Here is a 16,897-nt window from a genome sequence, read left to right on the forward strand (position 1 = left end):
CTCCAAAAAAAAAAAAAAAAAAAAATGCTTGTTCATACTGATTTTCTAAATAGAAAGACATATATATATCTTCTAGACATGAAAAGAAATGTTGTTATATTTAACTACTATCTTATTTATGAATGTGTATTTAAATTTTGGTTCTCAATACATTTATGCTTTCAGTGAAAAAATATTATTGCATTTAAAAGAGTCTTTAAAAACAAAACTTCAGAACTTGGATTTACTACAATGAACCTGGCAATAAACTTGAGACAGCAACAAACAGAATAATTCAACCAAACAAAAATCTAGTATTTTTCATTTTGGCAACTACATTAACCTACCCCTGCACTCCCCTCCCCCCCCAAAAGAATTACAGTGAAATACGTTTAACGCGAAATAATCAGTTAACACGAAATAATACAACGGTTCTAAAAAACTACTATGAATTTTCATGCTTTTTTTCTTTCTTTTATCACAAAAAGATTTTCCTTCAGGAAATGAACAAAATACAGAAAACACCAGCTGCACAGGCGAGATTTAAGAGGGTTGTGAAATGAAAGAGAGGTGGTGGTTTCACAAGTTTTGTCGAAAAGAGACTGTCTTTGAAATACCCTTGGAACAGCCTGTGAGATAAGCCAATTTTGTTTATCTAAGATACTTTTACCCTTTACCCCTACAAACACACTGCAAAAACATATCATCTCTCATCAGTTTGCTTTGGAATTTGATGATGAATTTGGTGGATATTCTGAAAGTATGAAGAACCAAAGCTGAAGAGAAGAAAAAAATTGAAATAACTAAAATCCTGACAGAAGAAAGAGAGTTAGATAATTTTATGGATGGTAATTTTTTAACTAAATCACTTTCAAATTCTGGCAGAAGAAGAGAAAATATTTTATTTTATATTTAAATGTATAATCAGTAAAAGACAGATTTATATTTTAAAAAAGAAAATAAAAAAATATTCAGACAAATAAGAAATTAACTACTGAATAAAATTTTCATACTGTATCAGATTTCACATAGTATATACATAAAATCTTACAATATTTTATCATTTTAATGGCATACAACAGTCTATGCACAAAACTATTTTAATAATCATGTATCAAACTTCAGATTACAATTTAACATTTTGAACAGATTTTCATTAACGTCACTTTTTAGTTAATATGATTAATAAATGCATTTTGTAACACTAATAAATTTAAATCTTTATAACATTAATAAATTTTAAACAGACAGAGGCATGATAAGATACATAATCTATACATTTGTAAATATATAACTTTCTTTTTAAAGATTTCTTTACTTGAACTTTTGACAATACAAAATATTGATTCTGTAAGCAATTGTATGTCACTAATATTATCAATAAACTTATTTTACTTCACAATTTAAAAAGCAAACTTCAGAATACAATTTCATGGAACAAATGCACAGACAAAAGGAAGAAGGAGAAAGCAAAGAATATATTGTTTATATTTACTCACTGTTCTCAAAAAGCAGTAAAAGAATATAACCAATTAAAACCTAATAATCAACAACCCATTCATTCTCTGCAATAAAAGCATCAATAACCTCCTTCAAAGCCAGATTTGGAATTAACTGTTCTTGGACAAGAGGAGTTCTTGTTACTGGATCAAAATGCCCCACTCTCTACAAATAATAATAATAAAAAAAAGGTGATTAGTTTAAAAAGGACATAAAATGTCTAAATTACCTCAGTATTTTTTTTTTCCCTAATATGCAAATTTTTAAAAATCTAAGTTTAAAAAACTCGTAAACTGTATGAAATATCCTACCATTATTACATACAAATTTAACATCATGTTTTCATTTAAGGTTTTTCATTTTTTTAATTGAAGAAAAATTGATATACATTATATACTAACCTGTAGATGCTCTTCAATATCTTTTCTATCATATGTAATACCACTTGGAGTTATTACAGGTTCTCTCATAATATCAAAACTTATTTTACCACATAAATAATCAGGAACATCTCTCTTCTGTAAGTAAGAAATATGTATGAATGTCAAATTTAAATTTGGGGAATATAAAAAAATATATTTAAATTTCATTAATGAAGTTAAATCATTTTTTCATTACATACACATTTACACTTCAGTAATACTTCAGAGGATGCATAATGATAGCACATAAATAATGACAAACAATGAGGTACTTCTAGATAGTAAATTTGCCATTTACCAGACATAAGACAATTTGGCACTTGCATGGAAAATACACATATCTAATATAAATACATATTTTTAATGTGCCCAGTCTGAGAGAATATAGCCATAAATAACACGGGCAGTAGAAAAGTTAGATACTGCTATGTAAAATACCTCATGATTCATATTCTTTTTTTCAGGAGGGAATGTTATGGTTTTTTTAAAACAATTCTTTGACTTATGCAAATATTACTGACTTGGCTTAAATTTGATAATACATTATAGGAAAAAAAAAAAAAAAAAAAAAAAAAAAAACTAAAACCTGTTATTAAACTAAAAATTTTCTAAATTTTGAAACAAAAGTGATTAATAGACATACATTACTCAATTTTTAATATAATTACATGCTAAATTATAAACTTATAAAAATGCAGATAGTTTTCAAAAAATGTTCTATAAAGTCACATTTTTTTAATCATTTTTGTTTTAAAAGAGGATGAGTTTTTGATAACCTTTTTGATTTTGAATACTTCATATCTTTATTAAGGAAACATTTTTTAATGTTAAAAGGCCCATAACATTATGTTCCATAACAAAATTTAAAAAATAAATTTTTATAAATGAAATGCAATTATATATAAATTTATCAAACAGAAAAAATTTAAATGATGCAATAGATTTTACTGCAAATAATTTTAAACACTAATCAATCCTTATTGTTGTTTTTGATAAATGAATTAAATTAATAAATAAAATTAAATGAATTATAAATACAAAATCTACCTCTAAAAAGGTAAGGGGGGAAGAAACATCATTAAAATAACAAAACTTTTATAGTAAGCTTAATATCTTTGCAGGAAAGATATTAAGCTTACTACAGAAATGCATTCATATGGAAGCAAGAAAAATAAGACATCGTAATTTCAAAACTATGCTTCATTGTGATGCTCAAGGAAGATTACCTGTACTTTCCCTTTCCCCTTCTGCTATATATATATTAAATCCAGAAATGGCCTGATTAATATGTTTTTATCATTTTTATTTTAAAAGAGGGTGAAGAGTTTTATAACCTGGCAAAATTTCAAAGCTTTTCAAAATTTCATTTAAAAAATGTTGTCAGTTACAAAGTTTAAAACTTTGTAACTGATACATTTTATTATGTGTTGAAAATTTTATAGCAAATCAAAAATCCCGAAACTATACAAAAACTTTCATTAATTTTTTTTTCTTGCACTAACCAATAGTCAATAGTGCAAACAATAAAATTCTGAGCTTTTTTATATTTGTTCATTAATGATAATATGAGCAAAAAAACTGTTCCAAAATTCAATTTTAAAAAATCTAAATCGAATTAAAAAAATCAATTCATTTCAATGTATTGTGTTGTCTAAAAACAGAGTAAAAAAAAAGCTTAGTAAAATGAACAAATATGTAATCAAGAACTAATGTTGCAAATTACTCAAATATTTAGTATAAATATTTACAAAACATGAATAACATAAAGAAAAACATAATCAAATTTCACAGAATTAAATAATGACTTTATTTAGTTCTGTCCATTGTTTCTTTGTTTTAGGGCAGAGTAGAGAGTATCTAAAACAACTGTAGCAATGGACAAAACTGAACCATATAAGAAATGAAAAACTCAAATGATTTTGTTTCATAATTATTTTAAAATGAATGCACTGTATTTATGGAAAATATTTACATTACACACTTAATGAATAAAAGCCCTCGAGAACAACAGACACATCTCAATGAATATAGTGTACCAGATGTATCACAGATCAAACTTATCTGCTTAGATGTAAAATAATAATAATAATAATTTGCAAAGATTTTCATTTACAATGCATAAGGAATTAAGTACATCTCAGTGGAATAAGAAGAAAAATTAGTCATCAAAAGTATGTGAAATGAAAACAGAAAGGAGAATTTGCTTAAATTTTTGGCACTTTATTAATTATTTTGGATGATATCATTTATACAATTATTGATTGGTTTTATGCTAATTTTTTAAAACTGTATGTAATTAGTTATTATAATATGTTTCCCTTTTTTTCCAGTTTATTTGAAAGCACTTTTATTTGCCATTAATAAGTTTTATTTTTCATTGCTATATACTCATTTGTTCAGTTTAACTGAAATTTAAAAATGCATTTTTTTTCCTAATTATTTATTGTGTGGCATGCAAATTTTCTTTTAAAGCTTCTTTTTAAAGCTACACATTTTTCATTATGGAACAATATAGTATCAGTCAAATTTTCTTAGATTTAACATTTATCAGCCCTTTTTATATAAAATTAAAATTGAAAAATGTTTTCAAATTTGGCTTGTGTAGTGAAGATTGAAATAATCATCATTTATGTTGTGAATTCTAACTTCAAAAATTTATGTTATCTGAAATAATCTTCATCTAAATACCTATAATAATGTTAATTTGGATCAATGAACTATTTTAAAATAATTTCTTCCTACTAAGTTTCAGTAAATTACTCAGTGAGCAGATGCTGATTCAAGAAAATTGAGCAGCAGCTCCTACAAAAAGGGAAATTCCTCCTTGTTGGAAGTATGTCAGGCAAGTTCTATTTCCATTTTGGGAAAGAAAAGAATGTTTCTCTTCCTACGTAAAAAGTAAGTTTAATTTTTATCATTTCCCAACTTTCTGAACACTTTATGAATAAAAAGTTCTACATAGGAAAATGGTTGGTTCAATCTAGAAGACACTGCACAATTCAAAGACAGACACTTGTCTTAGGTTTGGACATGCTTTTATATGACGTAATATTGGATTTGCATCTTTCTAGAAACAATCATGCTATAACTTCATACTTGAAGAAAATCTAAATTATATTTTAACAGAGTTGAAATGTTATGTTAATAATGTTCCTGTGAGAGTTTTTTAATTATAAATATACTTTATTGTGTGTGTGTGCTATTGTTAACATTTAACACAGCGAATTAGCTCTAAAAAATGCATTAAAATTTACAAAACATTGAAAATAATGAATAAACGATTTTAAATTTATAACCGTAATGGCTGAAAATAAAGAAAATAATTGTTCAATGAATATGTCTGATGTTGGTGCTTCCGCAGTATAGTTGGAAAGTTGAATTTTGATTTTTTAACAATTAGGGCAAAAGAGTAAGAAAAAACATGATTGAGTGAAGAAAATATTGATTGCAAGCTCATAAAATATGCAATTTGTGAAATGAATACGAAACTGGTTGAGCAAAAGAACTATATAAATGGTTTTAAATAGATGTGTAGAGTTAATAGAGGCAAACGTAAACACGAATTACAAGGTCTGTTCGAAAGGATTCGTGATTTACGAAGAGTAAACTGTGCATGTGTGGTTTCTGCAAATTATGTATATGTAATGCAGGAATGATTTTATATGATCAGAGTTAAAAAAATAATTAAAAAGACTGTCACAGAATGGTTAAAGTAATGAGTGAGAAATAAAGCAAATGTTTTGTTAGAAATAAAGCCAATGTTTTTTTCTGGATCATTTGTAATTTTCGTCAGCTGGATTCAACTAGCTCGAGGGTGAAAGATACACATATTATCACTGGAGAGTGAAAAAAAATTTGTGCTTCGAAGATCCAGACACAGATATATTCGGCCGAAGCCGAGGACTAAAGCTAAGTTTTATTTATTATTACTGGCTGAGCGCCGCCTGAGATAACCACTGACCTGACTTTGTTGTAAAAGTCTTACAGTGTTAATAGTCATCCTGGCAGAAGGGAAAATTTCCTCTGTGTAAAAATATACATATAAATATTACATGGGCATACAAGGCCTGTGTATAAGCATAGATATGTTGATTACAATCATTGTCTTGTACAAGTTACATATGATAGATACATAAAATCATGACAGCTATGTGTACATTTAAACATTATATGAATTCATATTTACAATACTTTTACTGAGATAATTAAATTAAACTTGTAATTCATTTATACATTGACTGGATTTTCAATATCATTTAAACTGCTTTACAATATTATTTTTATCAAGTACATACAAACTGGATAGTAATATGCTTACATTACAATAGTTTTGCTCTTACAGTCCTGTTATTATTCTACGGGGTGAGCTATTTTCCTAATGTTGATATTCAGTTGTAGTATTTTGAATTGCTATTAAAATTATGCTGCGAAGATACAATTCTCAAGAGAGGGGAAGAATTTCTTAGTATCTTGCTGAGCAAAGCCTGATTACCTCCTCTATTTTAGTTGTCATCTGCTTGTTGCCGCGGGTATTCTCCGCCCATTGCGGCCAGTATTCACTGCTTGGCATTTTTAAATGCAGTTTATCGGTTTGTGGTCAGTTGAAGAGGAAGTGATCTGCATCACCTACCGCACCACATTCACACAAATCTGATGCTCGTATGCCGAATCTCTTAAAATAATGTGGGAAGGGACCATGGCCAGTGTAGAATTGAGTTTGTGCTCCGCTGTATGCATTAACTGAGCACGTGACTTTTGGAAAGAACTTGTAGGTTCTCCTCCCTGTGCTTTCCCTTTCCCATCTTTTCTGCCATTCTTGTAAAAGGATATTGAGTGTAGTTTTTTTAAAATAGGACTGCGGAACACTTACTGCGTTTTCCAATCTACTGGAGTCATTGGCAGCAGATTTCGCAAGCAGGTCCGCCGCTTCATTGCCAGTAATACCCACATGAGCTGGAACCCAGATCAGGATAGGTCTGTCATCTGGTGGGATACTTAGAAGAATTTTCTGAATATCTTGCACCAGAGGACTCCTTGTCTTGTGCCCTCGGAAGGACTCCAAACTTGAGGCAGAGTTGCTATATATGTTGACCTTTAATCCTAATTGATATTTTGCCAAATTGATGGCTGCTTTTAATGCAAGAAGCTCTGCCTGAAAGACGGTATTTTTGTCTGCCAGTCGTCTTTCCCAAGTTTTAACCACTTCTCCTTCTTGGAGTACACAGTAGGTGCAGCCTGTGCCTTTCTCCGTCTTTGAGCCATCTGTATAAATAGCAAATGCCTTCTCATTTGGCGGCGTGTATTGCATGTATAATGTGTGCGATAAATCAGTATCTGCAGGGTGCCCAAGCATGATTGGCATGTGCTTCTCATAGTCTGTATGGTAGAATGTCTTTTGCCACAGAGAGACGTTATTTTCTAGGCACAATGTCCTTACTAATAGTTGTTCTCTCTCCATTAGAAGGTCCAGTGGAGGGATACCCGCCAGCACTTGCAGTGCCACAGTTGGGGATGTTCTGTAACCTTTGCATATGATCAAAAGTTGCATTCTTTGTATAGTGAGAAGCTGCCTCCTCATACAGACAGTAAGCTTCCTTCCCCATATAATATGATCTTTTCTGAGATTGTTCTGTACCAGCTTTTGAGCATAGTGATTGGAGTGCCCTGATGTTCTAACCATAGAATTACTAAGTTGATTTATTTTCTGCTTAAGCTCTTTAATATGTGGTACCCAGGAAAGCCTATTGTTAAATATAATACCTAGATATTTAAGGTCAGTGACCTTTTTTATAGAGACTCCATTTAGCTTAATGTTGGGAATCCTATTTTGCGCTCCATGCTTACATATAAACAGCTGTTTAGTTTTATCTGCTGAGATATTTAATTTGTGCTGATTTGCCCAGCTTGCAAAAGTATTGATTGTGTTTTGTGCCTTTAACCTAATGTCCATGCTACCAGAAATGACCAATAAAAAGTCATCTGCGTACGCCTGGATACCCACTCCTTGCTGTTGGTCATAGAGAGCAAAGGCTGTGTTCCCTACAAGATTCCAAAGTGTAGGTCCCAAGCAGGAACCCTGAAGACAGCTTCTTTCCAACTTGACTTTGAGTACATCATTGTCCGTTGTAACCTGTATCCAACGATCCTGCAAGTAGCTGCGTATAAGATTCAGGATTTCCTTTGGCATTTGATGATGTCTAGGCATTCGACTACGTCTGGCCACCACAACGAGTCGAATGCCCCTTTGATGTCCATTAAAATAACCAGTGTGTCCATATTGTTGTCTTTGTTCTGCTCTATGTTATCTAGCAGTTGTTTTAAGGCATCGTCTGTGGACTTTCCTGCGCAGAAGCCATATTGTTTTTCGTTTATAGACTTGTTCCTGCACATTTGGAAATTAAGGCGTTGCAGAATTACTTTTTCTAAAATCTTATTGATTGAAGGCAGTAAGCTTATGGGCCTATAAGATGCCGGGTCTGACGGATCTTTGCCCTGCTTGTGAAAAAGTGCAATTTCGGCTAGTTTCATGCTTCTAGGGAAGTGGCCGAGTCGCCAGCAGGCTCTGCATAGTTTTGGAAACAAACCTGGGAATTCTTTGTGAATTTCTTTAACAATGATATTATCTATGCCATCGGGACCTGGTGCTTTTTTTGTCTGCTAAGGCTTTGATGATATTATGAACTTCGTGATCTGTAGGAAGAGTAATATCTCTGTTGCTGCTTTTCCAGCTTTTCCTATTAAACTTCTGCCTTATTTCTCTGTGAGTAACTAAATCAAATTCTATCTGGTCTTTAACAAAGATTGTTTCTAGGATAGTGTTTAGAGCTTCTGTTTTGCTTTTTGCATCTTGTTTTACTTTAGCGGTAAGTTGTAGGGGTTGAAAAACCTTATTTGTGGCTATTTTCTGTAATGCACCATAGGTTGCTTGCACGTTACTGCAGTGCTTATGCCATGACTCTTGTTTCGCTGCCTTGATTTGCTTTTTGTATTGCACTAGCTCCTTCCTGTAGCGTACCAACTTTAATATTTTCTGTTCTTCATCATTCTCTGCTTGCACCTGTCTTCTTAGGGCTCGTATTTTGCTTCTTCTTTGCTTGTGGTTGCTCCACCACGATGTAAATGTTTTCGGCTTAATAGCTTTAAATTTGTAGGAAGCTCTTGCTGCCTGAGTTAAGTAATGATGAAGTCATATGTAGTATCCAGCTTCTCCGGGGAGTCGCAGTTATCCAGTTGTTCCAAGATTTCACTCACCCATGGCCTGAAGTAAAACTTTAAAGTATTGTGACCTCCGTAGCAGGTCTTGAAACGTCTTTTTGTTAGGTACGTGAGTCTACTATTGATCTCATATTGAATTATACGATGGTCACTCAGAGAGGGTATGTCCATTATATCCCAGTTGTTTATGTGCGCTGACACTGATGATGAGACAAATGTGACATCTGGCCAGCCTTTTGCTCTTCCATTGTCAAATGCAGGTTGAGAGTCTTCTTTATTTATTACTGTCAGTCCGTGAGCTATCGCATATTCTTACAATTTCTGCGCTCTGCGACTTTCTGTTTGTGCTTCCCACAAGGGGCTGGTGGCGTTAAAGTCACCAGCCACTATGGTATTCTAGAATGTTCGCAGTACGGCTGGGTTTAATTCCTGTAGCAGGCATTCAATTTGCATGCTTGGGGGGAAGTAAATGCAAGTGATTGTTATTTTCATGTTGGAGGATTCAATCAAGATTGTTACTGTGTAATCTGTCGTATCCAGAAGCAATGGACTTAGAGGGCCATTATACAAGATGGCTGCCATTCCCGTACTGGAGGTGTAGGATTTACTTGTTGAAGGTTGGCCAAGAAGTTTGCCGTCCCTCAAGTAAGGTTCTTGTAAAAGTGCCAGGTCTGCTGTACTGGAGGACATCACCTCCATGAAATTGAGTGTGGCTTCTCTTGCCCTTTGGAGATTGCACTCTAAAATTTTGATGTTAGACCGATCTCTGTTGTAAGCTTTCTCTGTTGTTGAGTGGACTCCCTGGCTGAGCTCATTCTCGCCAATTGTTGTCTGTAACATGGACATTTCGATGTACTTGCTGGATGTTGTATGTCGAACGTGCTACCTGTCTTCTCGTTTGCAAGGCTGCAGTTGACACAGTTGATGGTAACTGAGTCACACTTTTCTAACAGGTGACCTTTACCACACTTGGAGCAGGCTGTATCCGACTTGCAGTAACGTCTAAAGTGCCCAAATTTTTGACAGTTGTAACACCGTATCACTTGGAGATATTCTTTGAAATTGCAGGCGCAAAGTCCAATGTAGATTCTTTTCTTTTCTAATAACTCTTCGGCCTGTTCCCTTGCAACACCCACTAGCCAATGGCAGGTGTTATCCTCCTTTGGGAAGGAACGAATAGGGAATATAAACTCTTTCGTGTTACTTGGGAACAAGTTGGAGAAGGCCTCTGTGATATCTGTAGCTATACTGTCCTGTGGCACTCCAAAGACTATTATGGTATGCCTAGGTGGTCTGGGTACTCTTACACTTAATGAGTGATCTAATTCCAGAATTTCACTGATGGCGGTCCAGAGTTTGTCCAGGGCTGTCTTCTCTCTACACCTGATGAGTAGTTCCTGCGAGCGCGTAGGCCTTACTTGGATGACGTTAATCCCCACTTTATTAGGCTTAATGCTATTCACTAGCTGCTTCTGAACACTTTCAGTAGTGCGACTCGTGTCTTTACTCTTAATAGGAGAACGTGGTCAGGAAGCTTTGTGACTGGAGAAACTTGTTTTAGTCTTCTACGTCTATTAACCACAATGGTAATAAAGCCTTCGTTTGCTGCTGCCTGTCCTCTGCTTCCTGTGCTGGTGAAGTTGCTGCTACTTCCACGGTTCCTGCTACATATGCCAAAGACTGTTGTTGCAAATTTAAGTGTCTTGTTAGTTCCAGAATTTGCCCCTCTTGATTAGCTGTAAGGATCTCTTGCTGTGAGGCTAAATTCAGAATTTCATGAATAAAATCCTGTAATTTCTTGTAATCTGCAATCTTAAGCTTCGATCTGACCCTGCACACTGTAAGGTGCTCCCTAATATCCTCTGTAATTGCGTTAATTTGCTCCAGTCTTGAGACCTTAGACGATGGATTGTCGGGAGTAATCAAGGTAGTATTATCTTTGCCTGAAGTAGAAGAGGTATCGAGTGTCCCCATTAAAAATGGGAAAAGTGCACTGCTTAGTACACAGTTGTAGCAAAAACAAAACTCCCTAATCAAAGAAACCTGAATGTATTAGGTGCTGTGGCCAAATATGGCTGCAGGTAAATCAGGGTTCGTAGCCACATTTTAGTTAAAAAAATAAGCACTTTTCAAGCACATTTTAAGGAAAAAATAAGAACTTGTCTAATTACATTACACACAACTGCATAACATTAAAAGAAAAATTAGACCTGTAATTTAAAATATGAGCAATGCAATATTTATTAAGAGAATGAGCATTACCTCAATCATGAAAAACAACTTTTTTTTTTTTTAATTTTAAATGACAGTTCAATTTACAGAATTAGTTTACAATGAAAGAAAAACAAACTATGCAGAACTAAACTATATTACAAGATTTAATGATGAAATTTCAGTTCAAAATATAGAAAATATTTAATAATAAGCCATATTAATTGTATTCGTTTGATAGCTAATAATAAATACAATTTATTTTTCCACTTATATTAATATTTAAATAATTTAACTTAAATCAAAATTCTGAACATTTTCTAAATTTTCATTGCATAACAGTTTTCCCTTAACATATATTCCAAGCAAAGTAATTTAAGTAAAAAAGAGGCACATTTCTGAAATCAGAAGACGGGAAATTGCTTCACGCAGTCATCCTTTAACAGTAAAAGCTTAACTAACCCGCATACTCGGAAATTGCCGAATATTCCGGATAGTAACTGGAAAAAGAGGAGTGGGGCGATTGTAATCGTTCTTTAGATTTCTCGCCTAAATAAATGATTTTGACATTTCGATATGTGCATCATATAAAAATAGACCAACGGATCTGAGAAATATTCTGCTTAGAAAGCACAGTAAAACTCTTTTTAAGTGTTCATAAACAAATTTCAGAGTGAACATCAAAATTAATTATCGCTGCAAAATACTGCAAACATTATTGCGCAATACGTGCGGCGTAATTCTTCCACCGTGGCTTGGCAAATGCGGTCAACAGCAGGAGACTGACGTTAATTACGGAAGGGGAAAGTAAACGGCTGTGTCGGGGATCATAAGAGGAGATATATTTTTTAAAAAAAAGTGTTTTTAGGTCTCATTCAGTATCAGTATATCAGTATATCATTAACGTAATTAATGAAAGCCATTTGAAACCAAAATAGGATTTGCATTAGTAAATTATAGTTAAGAATAATGGCTCCCATTGTTCTGATTATTACTGGAATAATTTAAAGATTAAATCCGATAGTATCTTAAGATGTTTTTGCAGTTGGAAAAACAAGAATATAACTCATTTTGATTCACCTTTCTTTTCTTTATGAATGACGAATATCTGTTAACCATACACGTGATCAAATAGGGAATAAGTGTTTAATCCGTAAGATTATAAGTATTGATTAACATTTCCTATAACTACTTCTAATTGAGGCTTTCTAAGAGCAACCCCCTTAATTTTGACTCGCAGCTTTTAATTTTAGACTAAAATATGAGCATAGAATCTACCTTTAAACAATGGGATTTTTTTTTAAACACTGTGGCATGAGAGTGCCTAGTAATAATAGTTTTAGCGTCGCTAAGAATCATTTTCTGGATTCTCATATTGATTTTTTTCCAAAAGATATTAAAAGCTGCAATTGACAAGTATGAGCAATGCATAATACATACATATATAATGTAAGCATACCATAAAGAAAAATGAACCCCCAACAAAAGCTGATCGACTGCTATTGAACTCTAAAGAGGGGTTTATCAGTGGGAAAATGGCAATTAAAATCAATTAAAATTCCATTTAATTGATTTTAATTATTTATTTACTGTATTGATTTATTACTTATTGTAATGGATTGGAATATTTGAATATGAATTAGCTGAATATTTAAGAAAAATATTATGACTGCGAGAATAGGAAAAAAAAACATTTTTTGAATATTTACTTTCTTATAGAATGCAGATGAATTCATTTTTACTCAAAGAAAATCGTAGAAAAAAATAAGATACATAAAGGGCTAGGAAATGGAGTCAGCGTTGCGATTCTCTTTAAGAAATATGGTGAAGCTCAGCAAAAAGTCTACGAAGTGAAGTAATTCCATAGAATATTTTCTCTTTATGATTAAATTGCACTCAATTATACTCAATAAACAACATGTAAATACTATTTAATGAATATGTGTGGATGTATGTGTGTGTGGCTCACTAGCAGCTGAGCTGTAAAATCGTTGAACTCTGGCAGGTCGATCCGGGGTTCGAATCCAGAGAGACGGGGATGGCTGTATTGGCGTTTTCGAGGTTTTCCCCACGTGTAACGTGCATAAGAGTCAGTTTTGCTTAGAAAGTTCTCCACGAGGCACCCTTACCCTTAGGCAAATAACCGTCGAATGCTTTGCTATAATCAAACAAACCAGACCAAACAATAGATATATAAATAAGTAGCTTAAAAAACTGCTATATTTTACGTATACTTATCAAGTAGTATTTCAATATATATAATGATTAAAAGAAAGGAAAAGTCGGATCCTAACTGATTGTAGATCGTAACCCAAAAAGAGAACAAATTAAACTTCAGATACGTATACAATACTGAATCTAATACAAGAAATACAAAATATAAAAATAAATTATATATGTACGAAACCTAACTACAGTCAAAAGTCGTTAATTCGGACACCCATAATCCGGAATGATCTATAATCCGGATCTCAAAGCTACAAACTTTCTGCGCATGCGTCGCCGCGTAAGACCTTTACCGCTGCTAATTTGCGTGTGCACGTGCGCAAAATACGTTTATGAATGCGCGTTTAATGTATAACGGACGGGATAAGCTAAGCTAAAATTATCTAATCATCTATTTCAGTTAATGTTGCAGATTGTGTTGTTCCTTAATCTTCGAATTGGATCAGGATTATTATTTTTTGCAGACTGTTAGAGCAATTTTATAAAAGTAAGCTTGAACTTTCGATTATGTCAAATAGAATTTCCGATATATATTTACTAATATGTAAAGGATATACAAAGCGAAAGTATCTTTCGGAGTCCATTAAACAAAAAGTGGAATTGCTGCAAAAAATGGATAAAGTTTATCTAAACTTTAACGTGTGTTTATCTAAACTTTGTTTATCTTTAACGCTGCGGCGGGGAGCATTGAATTGGAAGTTGATCTGTCAACACTATCCTTATCTTAAGGGCAGATGTTTTTATTTTATTTGGCTTATAATTGCTTACTCAATGTAGTATTTCATCTCGTCTTTGATATGATTTAAATCAAATGCCTCGTCATTATAATTCGCAATTCGCTTCCGATAGCGAAGAAAGTGACAGAGGTTATTGAAAACGAAAAAATTTCGATTGACAAATTAGTTGGTATTCTCCACAGCAATTATATCACTTGAACAGCGGAACTTTGTAACTGAACAAGAAATTATGTCTGTTTATCGAATTAAAGAGAATGTATTATAACATAAAAAACGAAGCAACTTAAACAACTTACATTGAAAGAAATGTTTAATAAAGTAAACAAATAAATATTAAGCTTTTTTTTTTTTTGTAAATTTGATACCCTTTAAATCATAATTGTTCTTTATTTCGTAAATTACGGTTTCATATTTTTAATTTTATAATTTCTGCATGCCATTTTACCAGATTTAAACTGATGATCTATAATCCGGAAAAATCGATAATACGGAATCGCCGAAGTCCCGACGAGTCCGGATTAACGACTTTTGACTGTATTTATATTGATATTACGTAAATATACGTATGGTAATGAACATTGTATAATAAAGATATTTTATACCTTGTTCTATATTTGGTTCCATTTATATATACCTATACATAGATATATATAATTTAAGGATTCCATTTAAGGATTATAGAAGTAGTTAATACTACTACATATAAAACACAAAGTGCATCAATAATGTATTTTTCAGTATTATTTAACTTCATTCTTAAGAATTTTCTGCAGTCTAGTTTGTGTTATTTTATTCATAAGTCTCAAATAAAAACAACTATTGTTTATATGTCATTAGAAAATTAACCAAAAAGCAGCGACCACAATGTAATTGAGGAACAGTCCTTAGCCGGGTGAAAAGGTTGAAAGCCATTCGGTTATGACTATTATCTCACATACCCAGCTACTTTGCATACATGGAACATAGCATTTGAAATGAAAAACTCAAATATTTACTATAAATTCATTCGTGTAACAAATATCTGTCTTTCTACACCTATGGCTTTAAAAAAAGATGTTATTTATCTTACAGTTTATCATCAAGTAATACATTTTCATTGTACAAAATTGCATTCATTCGAAGAATTCAATTTGTATTTTCCTCTGTATAAAACTGAATGCAGAGAAGTTAGATGTTTAAACGACCCCCAAGACCACGAGCAAGATTATTCCCTACTTTTCAGCCCCCCCCCCCCCGTGAAAAAAAGGGGTTCTAAATTTACGACCTGACCGCATATGAGGGTATTTCTTCTTCCACGTGTGATATTACGCAATCGGAATCAGCAGCTGCCAGTATTCAGAGAATAAAGAACTAAATAAAGGAAAAGAAAGAGACTTATTAATCTGGAGTGTTTCTGATTCTAATTTTCAACAGACTGCGTTAAATTTCCAGAATAGAATAAATCTTCGCTTAGGTTGGGTAGACTGCAAAAAAATTTTTGGTCCTATTCAATCCTTATTGGACAGCGACAAAAAAAAAAAAAAAAAAAAAAAAAAAAGTCTGCTGTTTCAATATTAGAGATTTTGCGGAGAAAGGGGAGAACCTCCCAACCTCCGTACTGTATAATGTATTGGGGGGGGGGGGGAGAAGAAAAAAAAAATTATTTTGACTATTCGATTACTTTCTTTTTATTTAATCCATTCCGAATATTATTCCTTAGAAAGCTAATCTGTGTAAAAACACACCCATTTTTGAAAATTTATCTATACTTCAGCAGTTACTGCAACTATATTATTATAAATATTCATGCATATGCTCATAATATAAGCATAACGATCATAATAAACACGAATATGAACTGACCGCGCGGAACGAGAATGCAAATTATTAAAATCTTGATAGAAATTCAAACGTGTGTAGTATTTGGGTGGGAGGAAAAGAATACCGAATGTACCGGAATTTTCTACCAATTCTTTGCCCAATAGAACGACGTGCACCTGTCCGTATTCTCGTGCACACCATAGGTTACGTTAATGCAAAGAAAGGAGGGGAAGCAATTTCCGGGAGTATTTCCAGTATCACCATCTGACGTTGCATATAAGGAAGAAAAGTTGTTTATTTAGTTTCGGCTTTGGTACGGGGAAAAAATGCGCGTTCATTAAAAAAAAGCACTAAAAGCAAAAAATAAGCACTAAAAACAAAAAAAATAAGGGCTTTAAAGAAAAAGTAAGCACCTATAAGGGCCTTTATATTTTATTTTCAAATATAAGGACTTATAAGCACTTGTAAGGGCCGCTACGAACCCTGTAAGTACTGGTACTACTGATATGGAGAGCTTTGGTGAGAGCCGAAATCAGCAATTATAGGAACAAAAAACTATTGTAAGAGCTTATTACTACAGTAAGTTAAATGCTGAGAAACTAACAGCAGTAAATGAAATGCTTAAATACATACATACATCATTAATACACTAATAGCATTAATACACTAAATGCTATGACACTAGGTACCAAAATATTTAACAATGCGTGCTGAAATGTGCTTGTGCTGTGAAAATATCACGAGACCAGCAAAAATAACAGAGCGCTGTTATCCGAATTGCACATAATACAAATAATTTAAGTTACT

General features: G+C 32.8%; 1 protein-coding gene across 1 annotated transcript in view; it reads right to left on the reverse strand.

Moving 5' to 3' along the window:
• Nucleotides 1-855: 855 nt before the first annotated feature.
• Nucleotides 856-16,897, reverse strand: part of STUB1 (STIP1 homology and U-box containing protein 1) — a 79,098-nt gene continuing 63,056 nt past the window's right edge. Inside the window, exons 6-7 of the mRNA XM_085822547.1 lie at nucleotides 1,881-1,997; nucleotides 856-1,644 (exon numbers count right to left, since the gene is read on the reverse strand). Coding sequence (XP_085678673.1) covers nucleotides 1,519-1,644; nucleotides 1,881-1,997 — 243 coding nt within the window. The 3' untranslated portion in view covers nucleotides 856-1,518. The remainder of the gene's footprint in view (nucleotides 1,645-1,880; nucleotides 1,998-16,897) is intronic.

Source organism: Stegodyphus dumicola, chromosome 8 (genome assembly GCF_044657685.1).
Source record: "Stegodyphus dumicola isolate Sdum_Otavi_A_Nest chromosome 8, ASM4465768v1".
Taxonomy (NCBI): domain Eukaryota; kingdom Metazoa; phylum Arthropoda; class Arachnida; order Araneae; family Eresidae; genus Stegodyphus; species Stegodyphus dumicola.